This window comes from Cricetulus griseus, chromosome 6, assembly GCF_003668045.3.
Source record: "Cricetulus griseus strain 17A/GY chromosome 6, alternate assembly CriGri-PICRH-1.0, whole genome shotgun sequence".
NCBI classification, from domain to species: domain Eukaryota; kingdom Metazoa; phylum Chordata; class Mammalia; order Rodentia; family Cricetidae; genus Cricetulus; species Cricetulus griseus.
The window spans coordinates 74,357,803-74,384,703 of NC_048599.1; the positions used below are offsets into that span (position 1 = coordinate 74,357,803).

A 26,901-nucleotide genomic window follows, 5' to 3' on the forward strand; every position below is an offset into this window, starting at 1 on the left:
AAAGGGCCCCTCACCATGCTGCTTGCTTTCCCCTGGAAAGGGGGTGCTGGCAGGGAGGAGGGTTTGGGAGGGGGTGCAGAGTGGGAGGTGGCAGGCAAATGAGGCCCAGACATCCTCAAGGCTTCTCTGTGAGTTGGAAACAGTTATGGAAGCTTCCAGGAGGTTGTGTTGAGAAATAACATCTGCCCCAAGGAAAAGAGCCCAACTAGAAGTGGAAAACTGGCCTAAGACACCTACCAAATTCTTTCTTTAAATGTTCTTATCCTTCTTATTTTTTTAGATTTATTTATTTTGTTTGTTTCATGTGTATGAGCATTCTGCTTACATGTGTACCTTGGGTGTGCCTGGTGCCTGAGGAGGTGGGGACATCAGATTTCCTGGCACTGAAGTTAGGGATGATTGTGATCTACCCATGTAGGTGCTGGGACCTGAACCCAGGTCCTCTGCAAAAGCAACAAGTATTCTCACCGATGGAGCCACCTCTTTAGCCCCAGCTCTTATTATGACCTCCTAAGTTCTTGACATAGTGTCAGATGATTCTTTTCAGGCTTTGAGTTTAATGATATACCTATTTTGCAGTTGGAGAATGTGAGGTTCAGGAGGTTTTGGACCAGAAAGATAAAGAATTCAGCATCATCTACAGTGAGCAGAGGAGCTAGAGTTTCAGTTCCCTCCTCAACTCAGAAGAGTGGGGCCAGCCCCCATACCACCTGCCTTTTCTTAGGAAGTAGAGAACAAAGCCCTGAACTTGCCCAAAGGGAGGCTTCTCCTAGATCCAGCAGGTCTTGTCTCCACCAACACAGCCACTTTGAAGCTGCCCTGCAGGCAGAGTCCTTGGAACCGGTGGTGGGAGGTCTATCTTTTTCTGTTCCCTGAGCCTGCAGGGCTGCTCTCTTGAGCAGGGCTGGGCTCTGAGCTTCAGCCCTCTTAGGGTTAAACAGTAACCTTTCGACTGCTTGTGGGTGAGCAAACGCTGCCAAGGCAGAAACCCAGCCTTGAGCAAACATGAGCCAGGGCTGGGTCCTGTTCCTCCCAGCCACCAAGTCCCCCCATGGATCAATTAGCTTAGGGGGATTGTTCTAAAAAGCCCAATGGGAAAATGCCTCTATTACTGTGTGAAAGAAATGTTTGACTTGGTTGGTTTTCCTTCTCTCAAGGTGAGAACAAAATACTTTTCTAGAAGGGGGCTTTGGGTGGTGGTAGTGCACGCCTTTAATCCTAGCACTTGGGAGGCAGAGACAGGCAGATCTCTGTGAGTTTGAGGTCAGCCTGGTCTACAGAGCAAGTGCCAGGACAGCCTCCAAAGCTACAAAGAAACCCTGTCTTAAAAAACCAAAACCAAAACAAACAAACAAAAAAAAAATCAGTTTTAGCTTTTTAGATTGAAAAATGGAGTTCCTGGGTGGTTTTAAGTCCAGTTTATCCACAGAGGTAGCCACTGTCCCCACAGTGGTTTCACTTAACTGTCAGACTTTGTGCCAAGTGTTGCAAGTATAGAAATGTGTTTGACCCCCCAACCAGTGTCCGAGCTAGATGTAATCTTCTGCATTTTCACACTGGGGAATCTGAAGGCTAAGATATTGAGCTAGCATTCACTGTAACTAGCAAGCAGGAGAGCTTGCAGGAATCTCAGCTCTTCTGACTTCAAAGCTCTCATACAGGTACTAAGATGGAGGCTTAAGTTCTCCTGTGCATCACTAACTGAATTGTTTGCCATTTCTGCTTCCCTTTCTTTCTTCACTTTCCACTCACACTGGGGGTAAGCCTACATATTCACCAAGCAGCAACAGTGATGATGAGGTCAACAATAAAAAGTGGTATCCAGCCCAGCTTAACCCCTATGCTCTGGTCCCATATCCTGTGCAGTTCCTAGCTCTTCATCAGGGCCATAAATATTTGCTGAATACATGAATGTATGAATGTATTATATGCTTTCCTAAGGTTATATATCTTTTCTCTGAGGTTCTACATAGAGCCAACCAGAGGAGCTGAAGCTCAGTTAGGTGTGTGTGTGTAGGTGTGTGTGTGTGTGTGTGTGTGTGTGTGTGTGTGTGTGTGTGTGTGTGTGTGTGTGTGTTTACTCTGAGGGGACCATTCCAATCTGTTTACATGAGTGACACCTAAGGATGCAAAATTTCCTCCAAGTGTGGCTATCCATACCTCAATATTTTGTAAAGAACAGAGACATCATTTCTTGGCCTTTTAAGTGTGAAGAATGAGAGACTTCTGTAGCCTCACTAGGCTCAGAAAAAATCCTGCCCTCCCTTTGATAATTGCACACACTCCTGGGCTCTGACCTATAGTATGGAGGGTGTCCAGTTTGGGGCAGGCATATCATAAATGCTAGGGAATTTTTCTGAGATGTAAAATTTTTACATTGTTCCAACATTACAGATGAGCTATAGATAGAAACTGTTCTCCTGGTTACCACAATTGAAAATCTGAGGAAGTCACCTTGAGAGTGGCTTCAAAGCCTGTTGAATTTTCTAGGTCTCTATCAGAAGAAAAGCTAGCAATAACTTTTAGCAGCACATCAAATCTTAGTTTTCTGTACCAGAAAGATGAAGTGTCTGTCACAGAAATCAAAGGATTCTGAATCTTAACCCGAGCCAAAAGGCTTAAAAAGCTCTACTAAGATATGATGGAGTCCTCAGAGGATCAGTTCACCTCCAGTAGGACTTGGCACTGAGGAAGCCTTCCTGTGTCCTCAAGCATGGGGGCCGCTTATGTGGGGACTCAGGATGCTGTCTCACATAGGGTCTGGGTCTGAGATTTCAGTGATCGAAATTCCACTTCAAATAAAATCTCTCTGGTATTTTCACTTTTGTGAAGCACTTGGATGCTGGCCAGAATTGCCCTGTGAACAGGTATTGTGTTTTCTTCCCTGCTTCGTTTCTGATCAGAGATTATTCATTTATGAATGGGTGGCTATAAAAACTTGCCTCATGCATATGAAAATTGAACCTGGAAAATTTTAATTGCCATAACTTTTGCTTTTACTGAAAGGGCTGTGGCAATGGGTAGAAGGACATGCTCCTTGCTTCCTCCCTTTCTTTCTTTTTGTCTGTTTTTCTTTCTTAAATGAACTCCATGATCTGTACTCTCCAGTGACATTTGTCTAAGAGGCGCTAATTAAATGACTATTTGACACTTTGCAGATCATGATTCTGGAAGGAAGTGGTGTAATGAATCTCAACCCAGCCAACAACCTCCTCCACCAGCAGCCAGCCTGGACGGAAAGCTATCCTACATGCAACGGTAAGGCCCCTGCAGTCGGTGGTGGCACTGCCTGTGCCCCTAACCTCTCCTGGTCTTACTTCTTTTCCAACTTGATGCCTGAAAAATAGATGTTTTATTCAGTGATAACATGGAGGCTAGGGGCAAAAAATCTCTCTCTCTCTCTCTCTCTCTCTCTCTCTCTCTCTCTCTCTCTCTCTCTTCTCCTCCTCCTCCTCCTCCTCCTCCTCCTCCTCCTCCTCCTCCTCCCTCCAAACCCTCCCTCCTGGTAATTGAACTCTATGCTTTGCTAATCACAGACTCTACCACTGATCCATACTTTCTTGTATGAGGAAAGTTTTAATGCTGTTTGCTCTGTAGGCCCCCAGGGCTCTATGCCAAAGCCCACTGAGATAGACCACCACCACCTCCTTCCCAAATGCAAAGATTTGGGTTGGCAATAAAGGTGGTAGATGAGATATCCCAAGGGAAGGGAGGCATGTCGGTGAAGTTTTCAGTATTGTTTTCCTGGGATATCAAGAGAGGATCATGGAGGTGAGTGTGTACTGGAGTATACACATGTATTTAACCACCCCATACACAGGTTAAAGAAGAAGATACTATTATAGTTTAAACTTTCTGGCTTTTTTACTTTCACCTCCTAGTTTCAGGAAGAGATTTGTCAGGGAACCAGGTGCTGTCTTTCAGTGCTTTACTCCAGAACACATGGACTCCAAGTGGGAGGGTCTCATGACAAGACTCGTATGTAATGTTTGGTGATCCAGCCTGTGGCCCCCAGTGAAAGCTTAGTCAGGGGCTCTGTGCCTCACTGTGAAGGCATTCAGCACAGCCAGGCTTCTAGGTGTCCAACACTAGTGTCCAACACTGCTGGGCTTAAGAAGCTCAAGGACTCAGGGCACCCTCCCTCCCCCGCCAGTCACAATGCTGTTCTTGTTTACCTTGACACACAGATGTGTCCTGTTTGAGAAGCAGGAGTGAGGGTAGGGTGACATTCTCCACTGAGTGGTGGGTCCACGTGGCACTCCTCTTTTAATTTGGAATCCCAGCCAAGCATGGCAGTAAGCTTGGACAGGTGGCCTTCCTGTCTTAGATCACTTGTCTCCTAAAACTTGTGCCCTTTCTGGACAGTTACGTATTCTGTGGCAGACCTTGAACTTGCTGTATGGACCTAGCAAAAAAATAATCTTCCAAAGAGAGCAGGAAGTCTCAGCATGCCCCAGGCATCATTTCTACTATTTGCTTTGGAGAACCGGGAGCAGTGGACTTAGCAGGGAGCAGAATTGAGATGTCACTTTTATTTCTTTAGCTCTGGAGGTGTCAAGAAGACTCTGATCTTTGTCAAGACTGAAAGGGAGGGGGGAGTCAGCTGCATAGCAGAGAATAGAACCCACTGGCTTTTCAGTTTCCCTGACATAAGGGACTCTGATGATTCCCTAAGGAGGGAGGCATCTTCTCCCAGCCAACTTCAGGCACGTTTCTGGCTCTGCTCTCCCAGGTCTGAACAGATTATCAGAAGCTACCCATAATTAATTAGGTTCACACTGAGTGCACAGGAGAGAGGAACATGGGCACGCCATTGAGTTCATGAGAGCTGTTCTTTTGTTAGCAAACACACTTGTTATAGGAAATGAAATTACTTGTTATAGGAAATGAAATTATTATTATTTTTTCTTTTAATTAGAAAGAAAATTATCTTACATGTTAATCCCAGGGTCCCTTTCCCTCCCCTCCTCCCCTGCCCCCCAACTAACAGCCTACCTTTCCCATACTCTATCTGCTCCCAAAGGAGGGTGAGGCCTTCCATGGGAGGGTCTTCAAAGTCTGTCTTATTCTATGGGATAGGGCCTAGGCCAACCCCCTTGTATCTAGGCTCAGGGAGTATCCCTCCATGTGGGGTGGGCTCCCAAAGTCCATTCCTATGCTAGGGACAAGTACTGATCCACTACAAGAGGTCCCGTAGATTTCCAAAGTCTCCTCACTGACACCCACATTCAGGGGGTCTGGATCAGTCCCATACTGGTTTCCCAGGTATCACTCTGGGGACCAAGAGCTCTCCCTTGTTCAGGTCAGCTGTTGCTGTGGGTTTCACCAGCCTGGTCTAGACCCCCTTGCTCATCCCTCTTCCTTCTCTGCAACTAGATTCCAGTTCAGTTCAGTGTTTAGTTGTGGGTGTCTGCTTCTAGGAAATGAAATTATTTTAGGAATACAGATCATCGTCACCACCAACAGGAACCTTGTTCTCACCCTTAAATAATGCCATGTGTGAGATACAATGATAATAAAAATAGTCATAAGGACATGGAGATGCTCATTATGAGCTTTGCATTGGGGTATTGGGGAAGAATTTCTATAGACCTCAAGTGGGGGGCTACATTTTCCAGTCCTCCCTCTACTTCCCCTGTTGCTGTACCCCATAGGAGAGGCTGAAGGGATGCATTTGTTCGGCTGTAAGGAGGGGGCAAGGAAGCTCATCCTATGAGCAACAGATGTCAATGTCAGTCACCTTGATGTCCTGATTTGATCTTGCCTTCTTGCTCTTGTTGCTTCTGAAGGGGGAGAAAAATAAGATTGCTTAAGACCCTCACCCCTTCCTATCTTTCCTCTAGTAGGATAGAGGGTTAGTCCTGAGGCATAATGGGAATGGAGTCCCGAATCTCCATTCCCAGTCCAGCAGCAGCAGCAGCAGCAGCAGCAGCAGCAGCAGCAGCAGCAGCATGGCAAAGCTTACTAGGAATGCAGAAATTCAGGCCTTAGCCCACACCTCCTGGACTGGGCTCTGCATTTGGGCAGTAGTCCCTGGTGATTGCAGTCACACTTAAGTTTTAAGTACTTCGCCAGCATGATTTTGAAGGGACAGTTAGGGGTATTTTCCTTGTAATTATATTTTTCTCATAATATAATAATTTTTCTCAGCTTTCCCCTGACCATGGCTCAGACATGGCTTCTGGAATTGGAGTATCTGTGACCACTCATAGGAGACCTGTATAGGATGGAACCCATTAACATTACTTTGTGGAGGGAAAACTAATGTCATATGCAAGGTTCCACCCCTCTCTGAAGGTACAGAGGCGGTTAACAATTGATGGGTAGGCTGGAGAAGACTCCTTTGGTGGTACATTGTTTAGTGCCACCTATACTCCTATAAGGAGACCCTCACCCATGCTCCTATAAGTAACCTTAAATTAAACTCAACAGCTTACCAAGCTAGACTTTGGTATTGATTCTTTGGTCTGTTGTTGGTGTCCTATCTTGGGTAAGCAGACATTTGTTTATATCTCCCCAGGAAAAGCCATGCAACAATGGTCTAGATCTTGAGTTTATGTCAAGTTCAGTTACATTTGCCCAGCTTGGGCTTGCTGGGTACAAGGCATCTGCCTCTTGGCTTTGCTATTTACCTTTCTTGGAAGAGGGCTCTTCTCCTTTATCTCTGTTTTCAGAAGACCTTAAGGTCCTTCAACCTTCAAACTCAGCCCTAAAGGCTGGTACTCTCTCCATAAGTTCCCATGCTTTTGGGCCATTTCTGTGAGGTTCTTTTATGTGAGCACAAGGCAGTCATGCACATAGACCATTAACATATAACATGTTCAGCAACTTACCCACTAGAATGTATTTCAGGTCTTCAACCAAATTGTCTCACAGTACAACTATAGTCCTTTGTTATTTGTTCTTCAGCTTAAAGTGAACCAAACTGAGTTGGTAATGACTTCCACTATGGTTCCAAAGGATTTTTATGGATATATGAAGATGGGTAAGGCTGGAGTCCATGACCTAGAACATACAGTTTGCAGAGGACAATGAGCCAGAACTTAGAAGCCTATAAAGATAAGCAGGAACATAACAGGTGTCATTGAGAGAAATCCTAAGCATGATTCCTGGAAGTTCAGTTATTAAAGAAAGTTGGGGAAACTGTGGCTCTAAATTCTAAAGAAAGAGAGCTAGAGGCTCAACAGCAGAAGAAAGGGACAGTGGTACAGAAAGGGACCTGGGGAATCACAAAGAAAAACACAGAGGACACTAGTCACTTCAAAAGCAGTTGGCAAAGTGGTTCCATGCTGGCATGGCAGTTTTCTATCTTACTTCAGTGATTGTAGGAGTTGAGTGGAGAAGCGGCGGGGGGGGGGGGGGTTGGAGCAGCTATAACCACAAGTCAGGGGCAAGGAATGTGTCACTTCAGGGAAGAGCAAAGTCATCAGAGAAAGGGAAGCTTAATTTAAAGCTCCATTTTTGGTCGAAAATGACCTGTGTTTGACGAGTCATTTTTTCTCTGCATCTTTGTCTCTGTCTTTCTGTGTGTGCGTAAGAGGAAAAAAGGGAGTAGGAGAGAGGACCATGGTGAGCCCTCTGCATCCCAGGGGTGGCTTTGGTGTGGTTTGAGTCACACCAAAGACTCAACCAACTCCTAATCTAAAAAAAAAATGCCTCTTGGTGCCAGAGAGATGGGCCCATGGCTAAAGCGCTTGCTTGGCAAACATAAGTATTGAAGTTCAGACCCCCAGTACCTACTCGAGAGCCAGGCAGGTGTGGTAGATTGCATCTGTAACTTGAGACCCCCAGTACCTACTCCAGGGCCAAGCAGGTGTGGTTTCTAGTACTAACTCCAGCACTGGAAAGATAAAGAGAGGTGGATCTCTGGATCTCTCTGGCCAGGCAGTCTAGCCAAATCAGTGTGCTCCTGGTTCAGGGAAGAGACCTTGTTTTAAAAAAAAAATGGGATGGAGAGCAATATTAAACCCCAGACATTAACTTCTGGCCTTCATGCACCTACTAAACACACATGTGCATGCACTTGCATATACGTGAACACACACACACACACACACACACACACACACACACACACACACACACACACACACACACCATACATCTGTACTGAGCAAAACAAATTTTTCTCTTTTTGTCATTTTCCAAACAATCTAGCATTAACTATTTATACAGCATTTACATTGTTGTGGGGATTGTAGTTAATCTAGAGGTAATTTAAAATACAAGGAAAATGTGCAGGTTAAATATGTAAATATGACATGCCATATAACGAATGGTAAGATTTTGGTGTTCATGAGGTGTTCTGGCAAGGTGAATGTATTTGCATATGTGCAATCATCTAGAGAGCAGATGAAACTTTAGTCAACTCTTTCACTTTGGTACTTCTTTGTGGGTGGGGTGGGGAATGAGCTCCGAGTACTTCAAGTATCATGTATTATCTCATTCTCAGAGATGGATGTGACATCAGGAAAAATATGAAGATGTACTGCCACTACTGAGTAACCCCCACCCCACATGATAGGAGCCTGCTGTCCAGAGCACATTCAGTAGTCAGCCCCCATGATGATGGCGGCTGTGGTTATGGTCCCCATTATATTATCTACAACCATACCTCTTGTGTCTGAGACTACCCAGGAACAAGCAGGGGTCACTCACAAGGCTCTATCCTATTTTTGCAGTTTCCAGTGGCTTTTTTGGAGGTCAGTGGCATGAAATCCATCCTCAGTACTGGACCAAATACCAGGTGTGGGAATGGCTGCAGCACCTCCTGGACACCAACCAGCTGGATGCCAGCTGCATCCCTTTCCAGGAGTTTGACATCAGCGGAGAGCACTTGTGCAGCATGAGTCTACAGGAGTTCACGAGGGCTGCTGGCTCTGCTGGGCAGCTGCTCTACAGCAACTTGCAGCATCTCAAGTGGAATGGTGAGTGGTGGTGGGAAACGCCAAGGACTCCACAGCTGGCTGGGCTCCGACTTAGCATTTCCCAGGACAGGGAGTAGCAGAGAAAGGAGAGGATAGGTGCAAAGCCTAGGGTATGATGTGTCTCATCTCTTAGAAGCATTGATAAAACTCTTCTTGTGGCTGCCTTCATTTCCAGAGAGACACAGAATACTTGTCTTAGTAAGACAGGCTTTTCTTTCACATTAAAAAATCATATGCATTTTATTTTAGTGTATTGCCTGTGTGTGTATGTATTTGTACCACATGTGTGCCTGGTGTCCATGGAGAGGTCAAAAGAGGGTGCCAATCCTCTGGAACTAGAGTTTCCATGTGGATCCTGGGAACTGAACCTGGGTCCTCTGCAAGTGCAGTAAGTGCCTTAGCTGCTGAGCCATCTCTCCAGCTCTCCTTTAGATTTTCTAACACTGTCTAATAACTTATTTCTCAGACATTCATTTGCTTGTTAAAGATTATCAATAATTTTAAGAAAGGAAAAAAACTTTGTTGACCTAGGATTTTTTAGTTTTTAAAATTTTGGTCTGGCTATCTTGAGATTGGGCTGGACTATGTGGTTAAATAGCTGGCCCAGAACTCTCTATGTCACTCATGTTGACCCTGAACTCAAAATCCTCTTTACTTAGCCATCCATGTTCTAGGATTACAGGAATGTACCAGTACACCCAACCCAGACCCAAGTACTTAAAGTGGGAGTCCAGTGTATTTAAGAAGGCAAGAGAAACTACTAGCTCCATGTATCTGGGAGGGGAGAAGGCTAACCCCACCCCTCTTGCTTTTCTTAAAAGTGTATAGGCAGGGCTGGAGAGGTGGTTCAGCAGCAAAGAGTATGCACTACTTTTGCAGAGAGCTTGTGTTGGTTCCCAGCACCCACAAAAGGGCCTTACAATCTCCTACGATCCTTGTTTCATGTGATCCAACACCTATGATGATCCATGTTGCACTTGTGCTCATGTGCACATACCTACACACAGAGGCACACACACGAGGGCACACACAATTAAAAATAATAAAAAACAAAATTTCAAAATATACCTATAATTAAAACACTTCTGAAAACAGAATGATTGGCCTGAAAACATATGGGCTATATCTACAATAGTTCCTAAAACCTCAAGATTCTCTCCTCAGGTCTCTCATGTCACACACATGAGGGCACCTTGAAAACTGTTCATGGTGACAGTTTACCCCCCCCCCACACAGAGAGACAGAGAGAGACAGAAAGAGACAGAGAGAGACAGAGAAAGACAGAGACAGAGAGAGGGGGAGGAGTGCATTTATATCATAGTAGAACCCGTGTTTGACAAGTAAATGTGAGCTCTAGAACCCTATGGACCGCTGCCATCAGCAGGAGTGTGGCAGTGATGCTAGCAGCCATGGTGTCATTTTGGATGCTCTCATCTGGCACCCTGACATTCCCTTCTTTCCACATATCTCATAATGGTGGTTACTCATTTTTTCCCCTACTAGAATCAAACAAAAAAGGCTCTATTATTTAAATAATCCTCAGGAATCTTTGCAAAGAGCAGACTTATAGTTGAAGAATTAAAAATACCACCCCAATCATGTCCACTCCTGTAAAGCTTTGCTCTGACTGAAGCCTGAGGCAGGGAGGCTTGGGAGGTGTGGAGGCCATCTTTGACCTTCCATGAATTGTTCGGTCTTACTGTCCTTGCCTTTAAATGCCAAATGGCAGGAGTTTCCACAGTGGGGTGGTTGTTTCAATTTCTATACGTATTCTATTAGTTTACATTTGTTGTGAATATATTTATACTGTGAATTGATTCATCAAATGAACTTACGGTAAATACTGTACCCATCTTAAAGATGGGAAAACTGAAGGTCAGAAATATGAACTACTGGTAATCTCTGCAGGGAAGAAAATCATTGTATACTCATTCACACGTGTGCTTTTGTACATCATAGTCAAGAGAAGGGTATATGGCATGCACTACATGTGTGAGTGCTGAAGGCATAGGGAAAGGAAAGAAAGCCCATGGTATTTTATCCATAGATGTGACTCATAGATGAATCTAATAAAGGTGGGGTTGATTGAGTTTAAGACCAAAGTCTTAAGTGCTAGTAAAGTTAAAATGTACTTCTGCGTATCTTCACTTTCATTTCATATGATATCTTAGTGTGAGAGAGTACCACAGAGGTCATGCAAGTAACTCTATCCAGGTTAATCCCTGAATTTACAGAGGAGGAGACTGAGACTAGAATAGTAAATGTTTTGCAGCTCCTAATATTGGAGAAGGTGGCCTTCTGGTTTATGACATTCTTCACCTCTAACACCAATTACTCCCACTCGTGCAGGTGTCTTGGACTACCAGTTCTCTGGAGCCAGAGATGGTCCCAGACTTGGTGGTGCTGAGGCTGCCTGGGGAGACTCCCACTGGCAAACCAGGAAAGACAGCAAGATGGCAGACATTCTTCAGAGACTCTTATGTTCTTACTGAAGTGTCAAGTTGTGACTCTGTCTGGGCTCTCTGACTTTTCCATCTGTCCTTCACAGGCCAGTGCAGCAGTGACCTTTTCCAGTCCACACACAATGTCATTGTCAAGACTGAACAAACTGGTGAGTGGTGAGAGGCAGAGGGAGCCAACTTGGCCAGGCAAAGCCCTGGGGAAAAATCAGGATGGAGAATAGGAGACTATGGGAGAAGAATTGGCAGGGAATTCATGGAGATGGCTTCCCTACCTCCCAGACGCCACCCCACCATAAGCTTCTTCCTTGCCGTGGGACAAATGACCAATTTTGTCTAATGTGTAGATGGGTGGCGAGACACCCTTCCGCCAGTCATAGCACTGTCCATATCCAAGGCCAATGGCTGGGTTAAAACAGACTCTGAGGTGGCTTTCCTTCCCAGCAAGAGTGAAGCTGGCTTCAGAAAAGCAAGGGGAAGGAAGTCTTTATTCTCCCCCTCCATGGAAGTGAGCTTCACAAGGAGGGAGCCGCTGTCTTGATGTTGCAGGTGTCATAGTCTCTGGGCCCTAGTGAGCTTCCATAGGGATTCAAAGGTGGCTGTAGAGCCCAAGCCTCATGAGCATATTTCTACTTGAAAGATCCTAACCTGGGCTCTGAGAAAAGTCTGTAGTTTCATAATTTCTACATTCATTTTTGTTCTTCCTCTGTCCCCCAAACTTCATGGGCACAAAAAGACTATGCGGGTGCCACTGCTCCTGAGTCATTCCCTATGTTCACATCAGGTAGATTATAGGCCACGTGGGTTGAAAAATTTTGCCTCAGGTCTCCCTGAGGCTTGCATGCTAGTCACCAAGGACAGGATTTGACCTGGGGCTGGTTTTTGAGTCACTTGACACCAAAATTAGCCCATGCAGTTATTTAATCTTTTATAAGGGCTCTGGTCTACAATTATTAAAGAAAAAAAAAAGAAATAGCTGCCAAACATGTTAATTAGGCCTTCCTAGGCCTGTCCTTTAACTTGGATGGTCTGTGGTTTGTAGGCCTGCCCAAACTCTGCAGACAGACTAGGATTTGGCTTAGAGAATGACCTTGGCCTTACATATAGCCCTACTGCAGGGATCAGGGTGATATTACACAGGCCCCCAAACAGGTGATAATCCTTCTTGACCATCCAGACATTCTTGTGTTGCTGGTTCAGAAAAGCTGAGCTCAAGGGTGGAGAAGGTCCACCCTGGGAAGAGGGGAGAGGAGGCTCACAGAGGGGCCAACGCTCCCAAACCTCTTTGGAGTTTGTTTTTAGAGACAACAGCAGATACACAAGGTGACCCAACAAGGACAGAAGGTGTAACCCCAAAAGATTGGGCTTAGGGTGTCCAAACACGTAGCTGTGAGTTCAAATACCAGCTAAATCCCCATGTCGTAAACAGAAGGACTTAGCTATGAGTCAGGCTTTATACCATTTATTCTATAAAAACAAAACAGAGCTCAGCCAGTGGCTTGTCATCCTGGCCCTCACATGTGGAATCTGGATATTGGGAAGCCAAAGCAGCCCAGGTTGGGGGCCAAGAGCTTGATGCCAGGGACAAGGTGAGAGCATCAAGCTCTGGCCAGCCTGTAAAGAGAGTGCTTGTATTGGAAGCTGTCCTGGATCTGGTGTTTGTGTAGGAGTTGGGCTCACTTGGGGCAGGTGGAGGGAGTTTCCTTCTAATCTTCAATCTGAAGAGTGTGTCTCACTCCAGCTAACTCCTGAGATATGGCATTCAGGAGAAGAAGCTGGGAGTAAGGGGCTCATTTCTGCTTTTCCCAGAGATGCAAATGCCCACCCCTAAAGAGCTGTTCGTGTGATTTGGTAACATTTCCCCCCTTCTCCTGTGTTTTGAGACTTTCATAAGGCCTTAAGCTGCTTGGAGAAAACCTAGACAGCAGTGGATATCACTCATCTTAAGGGTAGCCACTCTCTGAACTTCAGCAATGACTGAATTGTGAGAAAACTGGCCAGTTTTTTTTTCTAAAAGAAACACCATGAAACATCTACCACCACCAGAAAGAAAACATGCTTATAAATTCCATATTACACCTTTATTCATCCCCAACAAAGCTTTCCTCCACCCCAGAGTATATTTATTCTGATGATTGTATGATAGGATTGAGGTCAAGTGAGGTCAAGTGAGGTCAAGCAAGGCTGGGACAATTTCTAGCAGAATGGAATATTGGTGTAGGATAGGATTCTATAGCCTGAAAATGTAATGAGTTTTTATTACAAGGTTAGAACTATAACAAAGCTATTCTCATGATGCTGGGAGAAAAATGGGCTGACATTGTTATAAAGTAGCACATAGCTGAAGTAGAGTCTAGAGTCTTACTCCTCTTGGCTCTGCTCCCCCCACCCCCAACCCCATGAGCTTCTTGGATGAGTGAGACTTAAATGGGAATTCTTCAACCTGGCAATAACAATTGTTGACCTTGCCATTTTCCATTCCTTGCAGATCCTTCCATTATGAACACATGGAAAGAAGAAAACTATCTCTATGACCCCAGCTATGGTAGCACAGTAGGTAACTAACTCCCTGACTCTGAAGACCCTTTTGCATGCTTGTTCTTTTATAGTGTTGTGTCATCAGGAGGGTCTCTCAATGTCCCCACCCACTGTTTCTGTTTGTTTGTTTCCTATAGATTTGATGGATAGTAAAACTTTCTGCCGGGCTCAAATCTCCATGACAACCTCCAGTCACCTTTCAGTTGGTAAGTTGTCCACTCATGGACTGGGTTTGCCTCCTGCCTGTGCTTACTAATTATCATTAAAACTTACCACCACCCTACGTTTCTACTTTGCTGGAGTCTTTCTCATTAAAAAGCTAGAGAATGGATTGAGTTGTCATCTGAATGAGTAGTTGTGCTTCCCAGCCAGTTTGTATACACCAAAGATTACCAGCTCACATCCCTCCAGAAGAATCCTCCTATGTCACTCTGTGTAACTAGTCACTCTCTTGAGACAACGAAAGTACCTTATGTTTAACTATTTTTTTAACACAAATTTGCTTTGGAGATAAACTTGGTAAAATTATTTATATTTATTGGAGAGAAGGCTCGATTTAATTTTCAGTTGCATCCCAAACATACATTTCAAACTACATTTGGCTTTAGAGAACAATGAACTCAAAACACCTGTGGACCTGTGGGCATGGTCTGCAGATACTGTCATTTGGAAGACAGGACAGCAGCCCTTTGTAATCAAAGCATCTGCACTGTGTCAGTTATGTTCTCACCAGGTACATTGGTCATGATTGGATACAACTAGGGGACATCCTCAATGTTTTGTCAAAGGTTATAGCAATGTTGGCACACTGGGGATTAGGTCTGGGAAGGGTCTTTCAGTACATTTATATGTGTACTATAAGAGTTAGCTAAACAAAAGATTTTGTGTGGTTCCTTGACCTGGTTCTATCTGGACCTCTTTGGGTCTGTGAAGCTGAGACATCATTTTTAAGAGAAGTATTCTTCTCCAGGAATTGACTTTGGGCCAGTGACAGAACTGGAAATTAACAGGATATGTGTGAAAGAAAGCATGGGCTTAAACAATAATGCCCCCTCTTCTTTTGCTTTGGTTGAATGGTGTGGTTGTATGAACTGAACTAATGAGAGCTTTCAGTTTGAGGTTTTTTTTTTGGGGGGGGGTCAAGCCCCTTGCCCGAGAGGGCTGGGAGCTAGTTTAAGCACTTTTGGAATTGTGGTTGAGATCTGAAGACAGGCCCCAACTCCCAAGCCTTCAGTGTGCACCCTTGGAGTGAATTTTTAAATCAGGGAGCAAGTGTCAGAAAATCAGTGTCAGAAAAGTAGTAGTGTACCTGCCACTATGGAGGAGCAGTTCATCTGGATAATTTCCTGGGGCAGTTGCTGCCACCTGGAAAACATTACCAGCTTCAGGGCTGAAGAAAGCACCCAAGTCACCCACTAGTTTCCACTCCAGCTTCCTGTTGTGTCACCTTCTGTGTCTTTCCTGTTGGGTCTTCAATGTGGCAACAGATTTCAGCTAAGGATAAAGTCAAACTAACTCCTACCAGAAAACTCCCAGGAAGTCACAGCCCTATTACCTTACATCCAGGTCTGCCCTCCCCTTCCTGTGCCTTGCTTCTTCTACAATCTCAGTACAGCAGGGGCTCACGGCTTCACCTGCAGGCTGCAACAGCAGTGACCTTCTGTCTCCTGTATCCACCTACTGTGTTGTTAGATGGCCTTTAAAATGAGCTTTATGAATCTGGCCCCCTCACCTCCACCCCAATCCCCAGTCTCCATTACCATCCTGCCTGTTGTAACAGGTTTGAAAATGAGATGAATAATTCAAGCCTTCTATCTTTTTTATTTTTATTTTTAAATCAACTTGGTGTCTGCAGTTGATGCATTCTTTGGCTTTTAGGTCTAGTAGGATTTAATTGCAGCCATACATGAGTCAGTTCCTTCCAGAATAGCTTAGTCTCTCCTGGATGGGGTCAGAATGCCCCCAAAGACCTTTGCCATCTGTCCTAGTCCTGCTACTTCAAGTTCCTATAAAATAGGGTGCAGTTAAGCATCTTTCTATGTTTTCATGCAAGTTCAAGCTGAGCTTAGGCGAGGCTCTGTGTCAACTGATGGTCTCCTCGATAGTGCAGGTGGGGAAGCCAGCTTTGTTTTGAGGTTTTTTTTTTCTTCATCTGCCCATTCCATAAAATGGCTGCCACCAGTGTTCTGATCTGCTCGATAGTCCCAAAGCCAGTCATGCCAACTCAGGCTTGATGTGTTTATCTACTGACTTGTTAAGCCTCAAGCTAGGGTGGCACTGTCTATTAGGACACTAAAATTTGTATATCCCGTAAAGAAATGTCTCACAGCTGACTCATATGCAAATACATCTAATCTCTGCTTTCTTGCGAAGCAGCTAGGCTAAAAGCATAGGCTCCCACTTATACTGAAAACCCAGGACTTGTTACTGCTTCTGCCTGGACCCCACAGGACACCTTGACCCCAAGTGTCTGAGAGAGAAACAAGAGAAAGTCAGGAAGGACAACCTCTGCATTTCTAGCCATTATTTTATAAAAATGAATCACTTGACCACATGGCTCACTTCAAAGGTCTGGCTTTTGTTTTGTGGCAGTGGGGAGTACAAGGGGGCGGGAGCGAGAGCAAGGCAGTTGTATTAAAGGAGCTCATAGATCAAAAGGATTTAGAACTAAGGCTGGAAGGTTTTTTGTGGCTTCCTCTATATATTGGCAGGAAAAGAATGTCTGGAAGAAACATTCATCTTTTGTCCTGGATTACTTATTCTCCCATGTGAGAATGGGAACATCTAGACACACTCTCTCTCTCTCTCTCTCTCTCTCTCTCTCTCTCTCTCTCTCTGTGTGTGTGTGTGTGTGTGTGTGTGTGTGTGTGTAGAGAGAGAGAGAGAGAGAGAGAGAGAGAGAGAGAGAGAGAGAGAGAGAGAAGACATGCACATACATACCTTGACGGAAAAACGAGAATCTTAAGTGGGTCAGTGATCCCTGAAATTGCTGGCCAAATTTCATTAGCCTAACATAGTTGCATTTTTTTTTTTTGGGAGAACATTTAGGTGTTCATCCAATTCTCAAAGATACCATAATCCCAAAGTGGATGGATTCTGTGTCAGGTTGGAGCCCCATTCACTGATTGAGGCCAGTGTGCCAAGACACTCTTGTGTTTTTCCGAAACCATCCCTGGCCCTGAAATCATGGCCCTGTTCCCTCCTGGATCTCATTGGAAAATGAGCTTTGCTTGTGGCCTGCTGGGTAAAAGCTATTCTTTGTCTCCAGAACAACGTGGCCCTGTCAGGGTGATGTACCATTGGGAAACCGGAGTGGGTGCCAGACCTGTCTCAATGTCATCATGTCCTGGTGGGATGTTGCAACCTTGGCCTTCGAACTGCAGGGGGCCAAGAGAAGTGTCCTTTCCAGTTCTGTGTATTGGTCCTTTTGGATTTCAGAGAAAGCCACATAAGGCCAGGTCTTGCTGGCATCAATACAGGAGAGAAATTCTTACTCAGAATAAGGAGTTTCTCTTTTATTTAATCTGTCTTCTCATGCCACCATGACTTTTGAGAAACTACTGGGAATGTGAAAGTGTGAAAGCTCAGGGATGGATGGATGGGTGGGTAGGTGAATAGACTCATACATTGGGAAGTATAGAACCAGTACATGAGAATTTCTTGTTTTGTGTGTGAAGACACTGTGGACATGGATTGACTCTTGGAAAGATGATTGAGAAGTGTGTTGTGTGATCAAAGAGCCTTCCTTAAGTAAAGTGTTATGAGCAAAAGCTTCTGGGATCCAGTTATTGGTATTTACAGCATGGCTCTACTTTCAGGCTGTTTTTGGATCCTCCATTGAAGTAAACTCAACCTTAGAGAACTTTTGTATGAAAGCTCTCTAAGATTGAGTTTATATAATACTGCCTACCTCATATCATTATTGTATGAATGACATAAGATAAGTCATGGAAAATGTTTAGTATTGTGCATGGTACATGGCAAGAACTCAGTAAGTAGGAGTTATTTTTCTTAGCTATTTTATCTATCACTTTACTTTTGGTGTGCTGGGATAGCCTGGGGCTTTTCTTGTACAAGTGCTCTAACCTTGAGCCACAGCCCCAGTCACTTTAAATGCATCACTTTAACTTTTGCAGCACATAAACTCTTTTTTGGATAGCACTCCCCTCTGTCAGATGCATGCCTACCTCCCTATCTGTGTTGATGAGTCTAGAATGCTCTTGACAGGGATCCATATGTTAGGAAGTTCTGCTATAATGTCACAAGAGAGACATGTTTTGCTTTATTTCTTTAAATGACTGACTTGTATTTACGGACTATTTTGTATCAAAATTGGCTAGCTATTGATTATGGAGCTTGGGGTGATACTACCAATGGTCCACACAACACCTGAAGTACCCTTGGATATACAGATATATACAAACACATAGACACATAGACACATAGACACATAGACACATAGACACGGACACAGACACACACACACACACACACACACACACACACACACACACACACACACACACACACCATACACCTGGGGGAGGGCCACTAAGCTGTTAGTTTTCCTTTTATTTAAAATTTTGTGAAAGATGTATTTTATGCACATGGGTGTTTTGCCAGTACATATATTTGTATACCATGGGTGTACCTGGGGACTATGGCAATCAGAGGAGGGCATCGGATCCCCTGGAACTAGAGTTACAGATAGTTGTGAACCACCATATGGGTTCTGGGAATCAAATTCAAATCCTCTGCAAGAGCAACATGTGCTTTTAACTGCTGAGCTATCTCTCCAATCCCTTCTCCTCTTCCTCCTTCTCCTCCTCCTCCTTTTCCTCCTCCTTCTTCTTTTTAAATCCATAGTAACAATATATTTATAAGCCATGCAGTAAGTTTTGTACTTGTATATAATATGTGATATTCAAATCAGTCTTGGTATCTAGTTAACATCCCCACTTCTTAAATGTTCATTGCCTCAGTGCTGGTATCCTTAGGACTTCTTGCTTCTAGTTCTTTGTAATCTATGTAATAAATTACCAGGCATTGTATTTTTATCCTACTTCCTGATAGACAATTGACTTTATTCCTTCAGGGTAACTGCTTTTGTGGTGTATCATCCAGCCTCTTGCTGTTCCTCTCATCCCCTCTTGATATCTAGCCTTCATCATTCAGCTTTTTGTTTTGCTGGGATTAAACTTTTCTACCTGTCATATATACCTGAGAAATCAGTGTTTTCATTTTTTTTTCCTTAGGAGAATTTTCACATCATAGATCTGCCTCTGTCTTCTTGTCTACGGGGATAGTGAAAGGGTTACCATAAAGAGTCATTTGTTAAACTAATCTGTGTTTCCATAGTCCACTGTGGCCCTCTGTGCTGAGCTCAGGCCACTCAATGGCCCCTTTGTCAAGGTGATTAAAATGTAACTTTGCATGCCAAAAAATGGCACTCCTCTGGCTTAAACGTTATCCTTCTTTGTTATGAGTGTTTACATTTTTGTATTATGTTATAAAAACATCCTTTGGATGGCCTAAATCTTTCCATGGCTTACCATCTCTCTCAGGATGAAGCAGAACAAAGTCCTTTCAAAACTTTCTGTAAGGTATTAATGATCAGAACTTCAGTTCCTATCTCTGCCCCTTGTTCACATCCACACTGGCTTCTTTCTGTGCTGTGTAAACACTTAATGCATAGTGACCTGAGTCCCTTTGCACTTATTTATTGTCTTCATTTATGGAAAGTTTGTCCCCAGGTTCTCTGAGTGGCCACTTTCCCCACATCTCAATGGCTCCTTTATCACAGAAGTCTTCTTTGACTTTGTTGGATTAAGTTGCAAACAAGTCCCACTTTACACTTCGACCCCCTTTTCTACCCTGCAGCATTTTTCTCCATAGCATGTATCCTCTGTTTGGGCATTGCTACACAGCTGGACAGTGCCAACATGGAGTGGGTATTAAGTAAATAGTGACTGTGTTGTGAGAACAATACTTATGTGACGTGTGTAAACTGAGATGCTCTCACTTTTCTCCTTAGCAGAGTCACCTGATATGAAAAAGGAACAAGACCACCCTGTAAAGTCCCACACCAAAAAGCACAGTAAGTTGCCTGGAAGTATTGCTTCTATCTTCATTCCTTCACCACTAAAGGGGGCTTGTTTTCCATCAAAGTGACTCCCAACATGACTGCTTCTGAAAGGGGAGCCTCCTGGGGATTTCTTCCTCACCATAATTTCTCTAAAACTAGGACACTTCAGTGGGAAAGAAATTGTGGGCAGAAGGTTAAAGATTTCCCTTTGTCTGGGAGAAAACAGGGTGGGGAAAGGATTGAGGTACAAAGGAGGCATCGAGATGCATCACTCTTTCTTTGGGGGACGTCTTGTCCTAAGAGATGACTGCTGGTTGGAATAACTAAACCAAGTGAGGTATTAGACAAATGACTGAGAATTGCTGTCTGAAATAACCCCAGTCCATTTGTGAACAACATTTAGAAGAAGCTCAGACTGGATTACATGGTTAACACCAATTCTTTAGTCCTGGAGAGTTGATTGTGCCACATTGGTTCCCCATGCCTTGATTATACTAGTTGTTAAATCTAAAATGAAGATTTGGTGATTCTTCATCTCAAGGAAAAATATGTAACTCCACATTTTCTCTCTCTCCTGTCCTCTGATTTGGGCCATTAATAAGTCATTGTGTCTTGCTTTTCATCAGACCCAAGAGGGACTCACTTATGGGAGTTCATTCGAGACATTCTTCTGAGCCCAGACAAAAACCCAGGGCTGATCAAATGGGAAGACCGTTCAGAAGGCATCTTCAGGTTCCTGAAGTCAGAGGCCGTGGCTCAGCTGTGGGGGAAAAAGAAGAACAATAGTAGTATGACATATGAGAAGCTCAGCCGGGCCATGAGGTGAGCAACTTCACGTTCTTCCAATGGCAAAGTTCCAAGGGCAGGCACTCCCTGCAGTGCTCAGACTGAATGGCTACCTTACCCTTCTCCTTCTTATAGATACTACTACAAACGAGAAATCCTGGAACGTGTGGATGGGCGACGGCTGGTCTATAAATTTGGGAAGAATGCTCGTGGATGGAGAGAAAATGAGAACTGAGGCTGCCAACCCTTGGGACACAAACCAAAAACACACAACATATGGATTATGATCAATGAAGAACTGGACGTAAATATTTCAAAGACAGCTTTTCAGTGATATTTATGTACCATGAAGGGACAAAAAAATCTACTTCTGATGGGAAGAACGGACACTACAGTTGATAAAAAAATTATTTTGTTACTTTGAAGTATGTCCTATGTGGGGAACAAATGTACACAGTTTTCTGTGAACTATGAAGCTGTATGTGGTTGTGATTTGCTGTTGCCTCTGTTGTGGTGTTCTTTTTTACCCTGAGAACAACAGGGCCTGTAGCCTTGTGCTTCTTGATAAGAGGAAGGGAAAAGAAATAAGAGGGCATTAAATGTTTTCATATACAAAATGATTTAGAAAAAAAAAAAAGGTGGTGTGTTCTCTGCACATAAGCATCCTCCTCCAGAGACAGTGAGTAGAGACTTAGGAGACAGTGAGTAAGTAGACTGGGACCTTCCATAATCCAGAGTGGCCTATAATCACTGCAGATTATATGACTGGGAATGGCTAAGTAAATGCGGATCATGGTGGGGGAAGGCTTTACTCTCATTCGTGGATGATTTTCCTGTATCCCCTTTAGCCATGGATGGTTAAAAAAGTCATTTGCCACATGTTTCTAGCTATGTGGAATTCAGCCCAGCTATTCAAAACTAAGTGGGAAAAGTAGGCAGTTGTACTGATGAGTTTGCTCTTGTGTCGTTTAAGGTTTCTCCCTGGGTACAGTTGACATTTGGGGTTGGTTCATTCTTTGTGGTGAGGGTTGCACTATGCATTGTAAAATGTGTAGCAGTATCTGTAACATCCATTAGCATTTTTATTTTACCTGTGTCGATCTGAAGTGTTCCTAGAAACTGTCAAATGTCTCTAGGAGGACAAAAATACCCTTGAGTGAGAACACCAATTGAACCAGTCAATATAAAGGCAGTCATTCAGTATCAGAACAAAGAGACTTGTAGAATCTTCTAGTTCCTAAAGAAAATATATTGACCTTGAAGTCAGTATATTTTTTAAGTATTAGGGATAATGGGATTCGATAGATGGAGGAAATTCTTTTCAGAACGCCACAAGAGCCAAAGTCAGAGAAATGCCATGATATAGCAGGAAGTGCAAGAGAAAAGGTCCATACTGAGAATGCAGAGAGAAACTTGTATGATAGAAAGAAATACTGAGGGAAGAATCTGTCGGTGTGCCTGTATATGTGTGTGTGTGTGTGTGTGTGTGTGTGTGTGTGTGTGTGTGTTGATATTAGGAGCATCTGCCAGTTTTCTCTCTGCTGTTCCTTGCATGGCTTTCCCTGGCTTTGGCTTAGGGTGGTCAGGTCTTTCTCTGGGTTCACTTTCTTCAAGCCTGTGAGTTTCTCGGATTCCTGTAACAGGCTTTGGCTCTTTCTACAGCTTCTCCATGACAGAGATATCCTTGTCAGAGAGTAGGGGAGTCTGGAGAGGACAGATGGGAACAGTTCTGCAGATAAATAGATTGTGCTGTTTGTCAAGAGTGGCAGTTTCTTGGCACCTAGTGCCTATTTAAATAGGCTGCAGTATTAAGTGCTTTGTATATCTATTTTCTTGGCTTGAATTTGTGTGTTTTATATGTGCTGTTCATGACTTGGAGAACTCCAGGTAGGAAGCTATGCCAATTTGGGGTGTAACAGAGTGCTTCCGACCACAATATGAAAGAAACTAGAAACCCTACAGAGAAGCCCCTCTTCCTTTAGGGAATAGTCACTTGATTGCTAAGTTCATCTGTGATTAATTGGCTAAAGGCTCACTAAATACAGTCTCCTTGAATATTCACAAGTGACATACTAGTGGTTTTCATGGGAACATAAGTCAAGTAATGGACCATTAATACTTCACAAGACTCAGATCATCTGGGGCTCCTATATAACTTGACAAAATTAAGCAAGGCCCTGGGTCCCAGGGATAGTTCTACTGCATCTTCAGTGTGCTGCCTGAGCAGGGAAGACCCAGGTCATGAGTTTCACACACAGAGCCTTCCTTCACATTCTTGACTGATTAGATTGTAAGCTCTCAGAGGGCAGGGACCAGGTTTGACCACTTTGTTATCCTCATACCTAGGGTGCAACAGGATAACTATTCACTGAATGAATGGTGTCTATCTTCTGGAAGACTCCTTTGACTGGGCAGACATCAGTCATATTCATAACTGGGATGTGAGTCACTTCTTCAGAACAGAACACAATAACCAAACCTTCAAGGACATAACCTCTACGATGTACATTTTACTGTGATACTCTCCTTTGCCTCCTATCTGTGCTGAAAAGAGATTCAAACAGGCTGCTTGGTTCCACACATCAGCGTCTGCTGGATGAGAATTCTGTTGCCTTACCCAGAACTGTGAGACTTAACCTGGTTACAAGATGCCAGTAATGAACCCTTGACCTATTTAATCAATGAAGATTATAAATGTGTTTATATGATGTCAATTGCTATTTAAGCATAAAACTGTTTTCAGTTTTAGTATTTAGGGGTTGGTTTTTTTCCTTTTTGAAAAATGCTGAGGGATATTTTGATAAGGTTAGCCATGCATGTTAGATGTTAATTTTGCAAGTGTGTCTTTTTATGTATAAAATATAAGAAAAGGGAGAGCAGTAAGAGGGAAAAGCAATTATATTATTCTTCTGTAGTTGAAATAATGCACCTTCTAGGTGCCCTGTGCATATTGGAACATCATATATGTGAAGAGAGTGTGTGTGGACATATAGGTTATAAAAGGCACATGATCTGGACCTATGGAGGAACACTGGCTCTGAGATTGAAACACCATCATGACAATCTTAGTGTCACAGGTGAATTGCCCTCAGCAATTCATGTAGACTTCAGAGTTTAGCTGAATTGGGGTTAATCATTCTGTAGCTATAAATTTCATTCTTGCCATCTGGCTTCTGGGTTGATAATTGGAGGGCAACAACCCTACTGCCACTTTATTTTGTTTTTTAAATCAGAACCTTTCCCCCTTAAACTGTTAAATCCAAATGATTTCTGTTTAATGAAAGAATTCTATTTTTCAAAAATACGTCTTTATTTGTTTGTTTGATGGGTCCCAGAAAACACTAATAAAAACCACAGAGGCCATGCTGGAGATGTGTTTCCTTCTTTGGGGTAAGTCATCCTGCAAACTAAATGCAGGGACAGAACATGCACAATTTTGGCTTCTGGTTACCAGTCAGTGAGGTTTTTTTTTTTAAGATTAATTTATTTTGCATGAATGTGTGTGTGCCTGTTTGTATGTTATGTGTGTGAAGGTGCTCTTGGGGATTAGAAGAGGTGTCAAGTCTCATGGCACTGCAATTACAGGTGGTTTGTGAGCAGTCTGATTTGGGTGCTGGGAACCAAACCCAGGTACCCTACAGAAACAGCAAGCATTCTTAACTGCAGAACCATCTTTCCAGTTCTCACTGGTTGGTGTCTTTGGTGTCAGATGTGGGACATGATACAGATAGAGACACTCAGCTCTAAGGTAGCTTATGTTCTGTCAGGTGGAAACAGATAAGAAAATCAAACATAGCACATCAGATGTGTGGGCAAGGAAAAAGATTAGAGAGGACATGAGCAGGTGGGGTTGTGTTGCTAGTTGAGAGAGAGTTGAGAAGAAAGCATTCAGTAAAGGAGTGACAGTTATAAGAGAAGGAGGCTTAGATAACTGGAAGAGAGTGCTATACCAAACAGGAAGCCAATGCAAAGGCCCAGAGGTGAGCATGTTTCTGTCATAACTAACGAACAGCAAAGAAGTCAGTTTGCAGCATAGACTCACAATGGTTGGACATGATGAAAGAAAAGTGTGGGCCAGGCATAGCAGAGCAAAGCAAAGCACAGGCACACATGAAGGGTCTTCTCTTTGCTTCACCTGGGGGTGGGTGATTCAAAGGGTAACATGCTTCAATCCCTGGCTCAATGGTAGATGTGCCAAGAAAGACATTTGGTGCCAGGTGTACATTCATAGTAGTGGGATGCAATGTAGATTCCTCTCTCATTCTGGTTTCCAATACAATGCTCATGAGTGAACTCTGGGTATGGCACCTTTCTCCCTGGACCCACTGCCACTTAGTCACCTAACCCAACACATGTGTTATGAAAATAATAGCTAATTGCTTGGGGAACAATTCACCAGGTATTAAGAACTGTGATAGGCTCATACTCATTGTGTTTAATCCTCATGCTAGCTGGTGATACAGTAATTAGTTTTATTGAACAAAATAGTGAGAAAGGTTAACTGACTTTCTTAAAGTCACGAGCTAGTAATGAGTCTGGCATTGTTTGCTATCAAAGTCCAAGTCCTCACCCTGCTTCTCTAGTTTCCTGTGATGCTAAGGTTTTACACACACACACACACACACACACACACACACACACACACACACACACACACACACACTCATGTGCACACAGGATCCTTTCTTTAGCATGTTGGGATTTCTAAGCTAAATTGTGTTTTCCGGAGCTATATACTGTTGGACTTCTTGGAGTCTTTATTATATTGATGTACACTGTGGATCTACAAGAGAAACAGAAAGTACAGCCATTTCCCAAGCTTATTTGGGATGCACCATTTCCATCAAAGAAAACCTCATCATTTGCTTTTGAACACTTAATCAAATAATTATTTTTAGAAATGACTTCTGAGATATGGATGAGGTGGCCTTTTCATGACCTGACCAAATAACCATGCTGATATATTTCTGTATACCAACTTGGCCAACTTTAAGAATGTTCCATTCTTTTCAGAAGAAATTTCTCACTAATTGACATGTGTATTTATTTGTGTGAATGCTTTTCAGTAGTTTTTCAGCAATCAGAAAACAAACAAACGAAAACCCCAAACCAAAAACATTGAACTCTCTGGGACTATCTAAAGCTATTTACACTAGCTAAAATTGAATAAGTGAAGCATTTAGTTTCTTAATTTGTCCACTTTCATGTGCTGAATGGCCACAGATGGCTAGTGGCTCTTGCATTGGGAAGACAGGCTGTAGACACAGCCATCATTAAAGAAGAGTCTACTCATCACACCAGGATCTGAGATGGAAGGAGCAGTGAGGTAACCAAGGTAACCACCAAGAAACAAGATCCCATAGCCTTAAGAACCAGACGTGACTTTGAAATGTAGAGAACAACAAGATAAAGACTGAATTAAATGTCCTTGCATTTGCTGGAATGATGACAGGGTCTTCAAGGACAAACAAGTTTGATGCTGCCAGTGGAGGCATGGAGTGTGAGGATTCAATTATTTCCAAACCCCACATGTACTCTACAGCTATTAATATGGTAGCTTGAATCTGTGGCTTTCTGTCTCTAAAGGTTGACTATGAGGGGAAATGGTTGTTGCAGGAACAGGAATAAAAGGTCCCCAAATATAAATGGCTGCCATGCCACACTATACACTAAAAAAGCACCAAAGCTGTTGCCTTTCTTCCTTTAGAGGACAACCCTCTCGTAGTCCCTCCTCCAAAGTTCTGATCACAACCTGTTCTCTCTGTTCACATTAAGGCAGCGACAGTGCTCTGCTGAAGGTCACAGTCAGCTCCTTTTTGCCCGAAGGTCTCACTGTCCACTTCCTTCCACCTGCAATGCTCTTTTCTTTCAATCTTGATGTCACTGGTTTCTTTGAGGTCTCACTTCACAGAGTCACCTTTTCAATGCAATTGCTGCAGTGCCTGCCTACCCCATATCACCTTCTATTAGGTTTTCCAGGTTTCATGTTTTCAGAAAATACAATATCTGCCATTCCATTTTCTTTTTATAATACTTTTTAGTTTTTGAAGTTATAATTATTTCCTACCTTCCTCTTCCTCCCTCCAACCTTTCTCATGCACTCATC

General features: G+C 43.4%; 1 protein-coding gene across 4 annotated transcripts; it reads left to right on the forward strand.

The window, feature by feature from the left end:
- The first annotated feature begins 3,158 nt into the window (after positions 1-3,158).
- Ehf (ETS homologous factor) lies at positions 3,159-21,030 on the forward strand. Of its 4 annotated transcripts, none has more exons than XM_035446949.1 (8): positions 3,159-3,258; positions 8,682-8,927; positions 11,476-11,538; positions 13,875-13,943; positions 14,062-14,130; positions 19,959-20,021; positions 20,636-20,831; positions 20,931-21,030. In XM_035446949.1, exons 1-8 carry the CDS (start codon positions 3,162-3,164, stop codon positions 21,028-21,030), a joined length of 903 nt encoding a protein of 300 aa, XP_035302840.1. In that variant the 5' UTR covers positions 3,159-3,161. The 4 variants fall into 4 exon arrangements, with proteins under 4 accessions (XP_035302840.1, XP_035302841.1, XP_035302838.1 ...); XM_035446947.1 differs by having other exon boundaries at positions 3,162-3,258; positions 19,962-20,021; XM_035446950.1 differs by lacking the exon at positions 14,062-14,130.
- The last annotated feature ends 5,871 nt before the right edge of the window (positions 21,031-26,901 follow it).

Coding starts and splice junctions, on each gene's coding strand:
- Ehf (XM_035446949.1), top strand. CDS start 3,162: ATGATTCTGGAAGGAAGTGGTGTAATGAATCTCAACCCAGCCAACAAC. Junction 14,131..19,958: donor CTCCAGTCACCTTTCAGTTG/GTAAGTTGTCCA, acceptor TTTTCTCCTTAG/CAGAGTCACCTGATATGAAA. Junction 20,832..20,930: donor AAGCTCAGCCGGGCCATGAG/GTGAGCAACTTC, acceptor TCCTTCTTATAG/ATACTACTACAAACGAGAAA.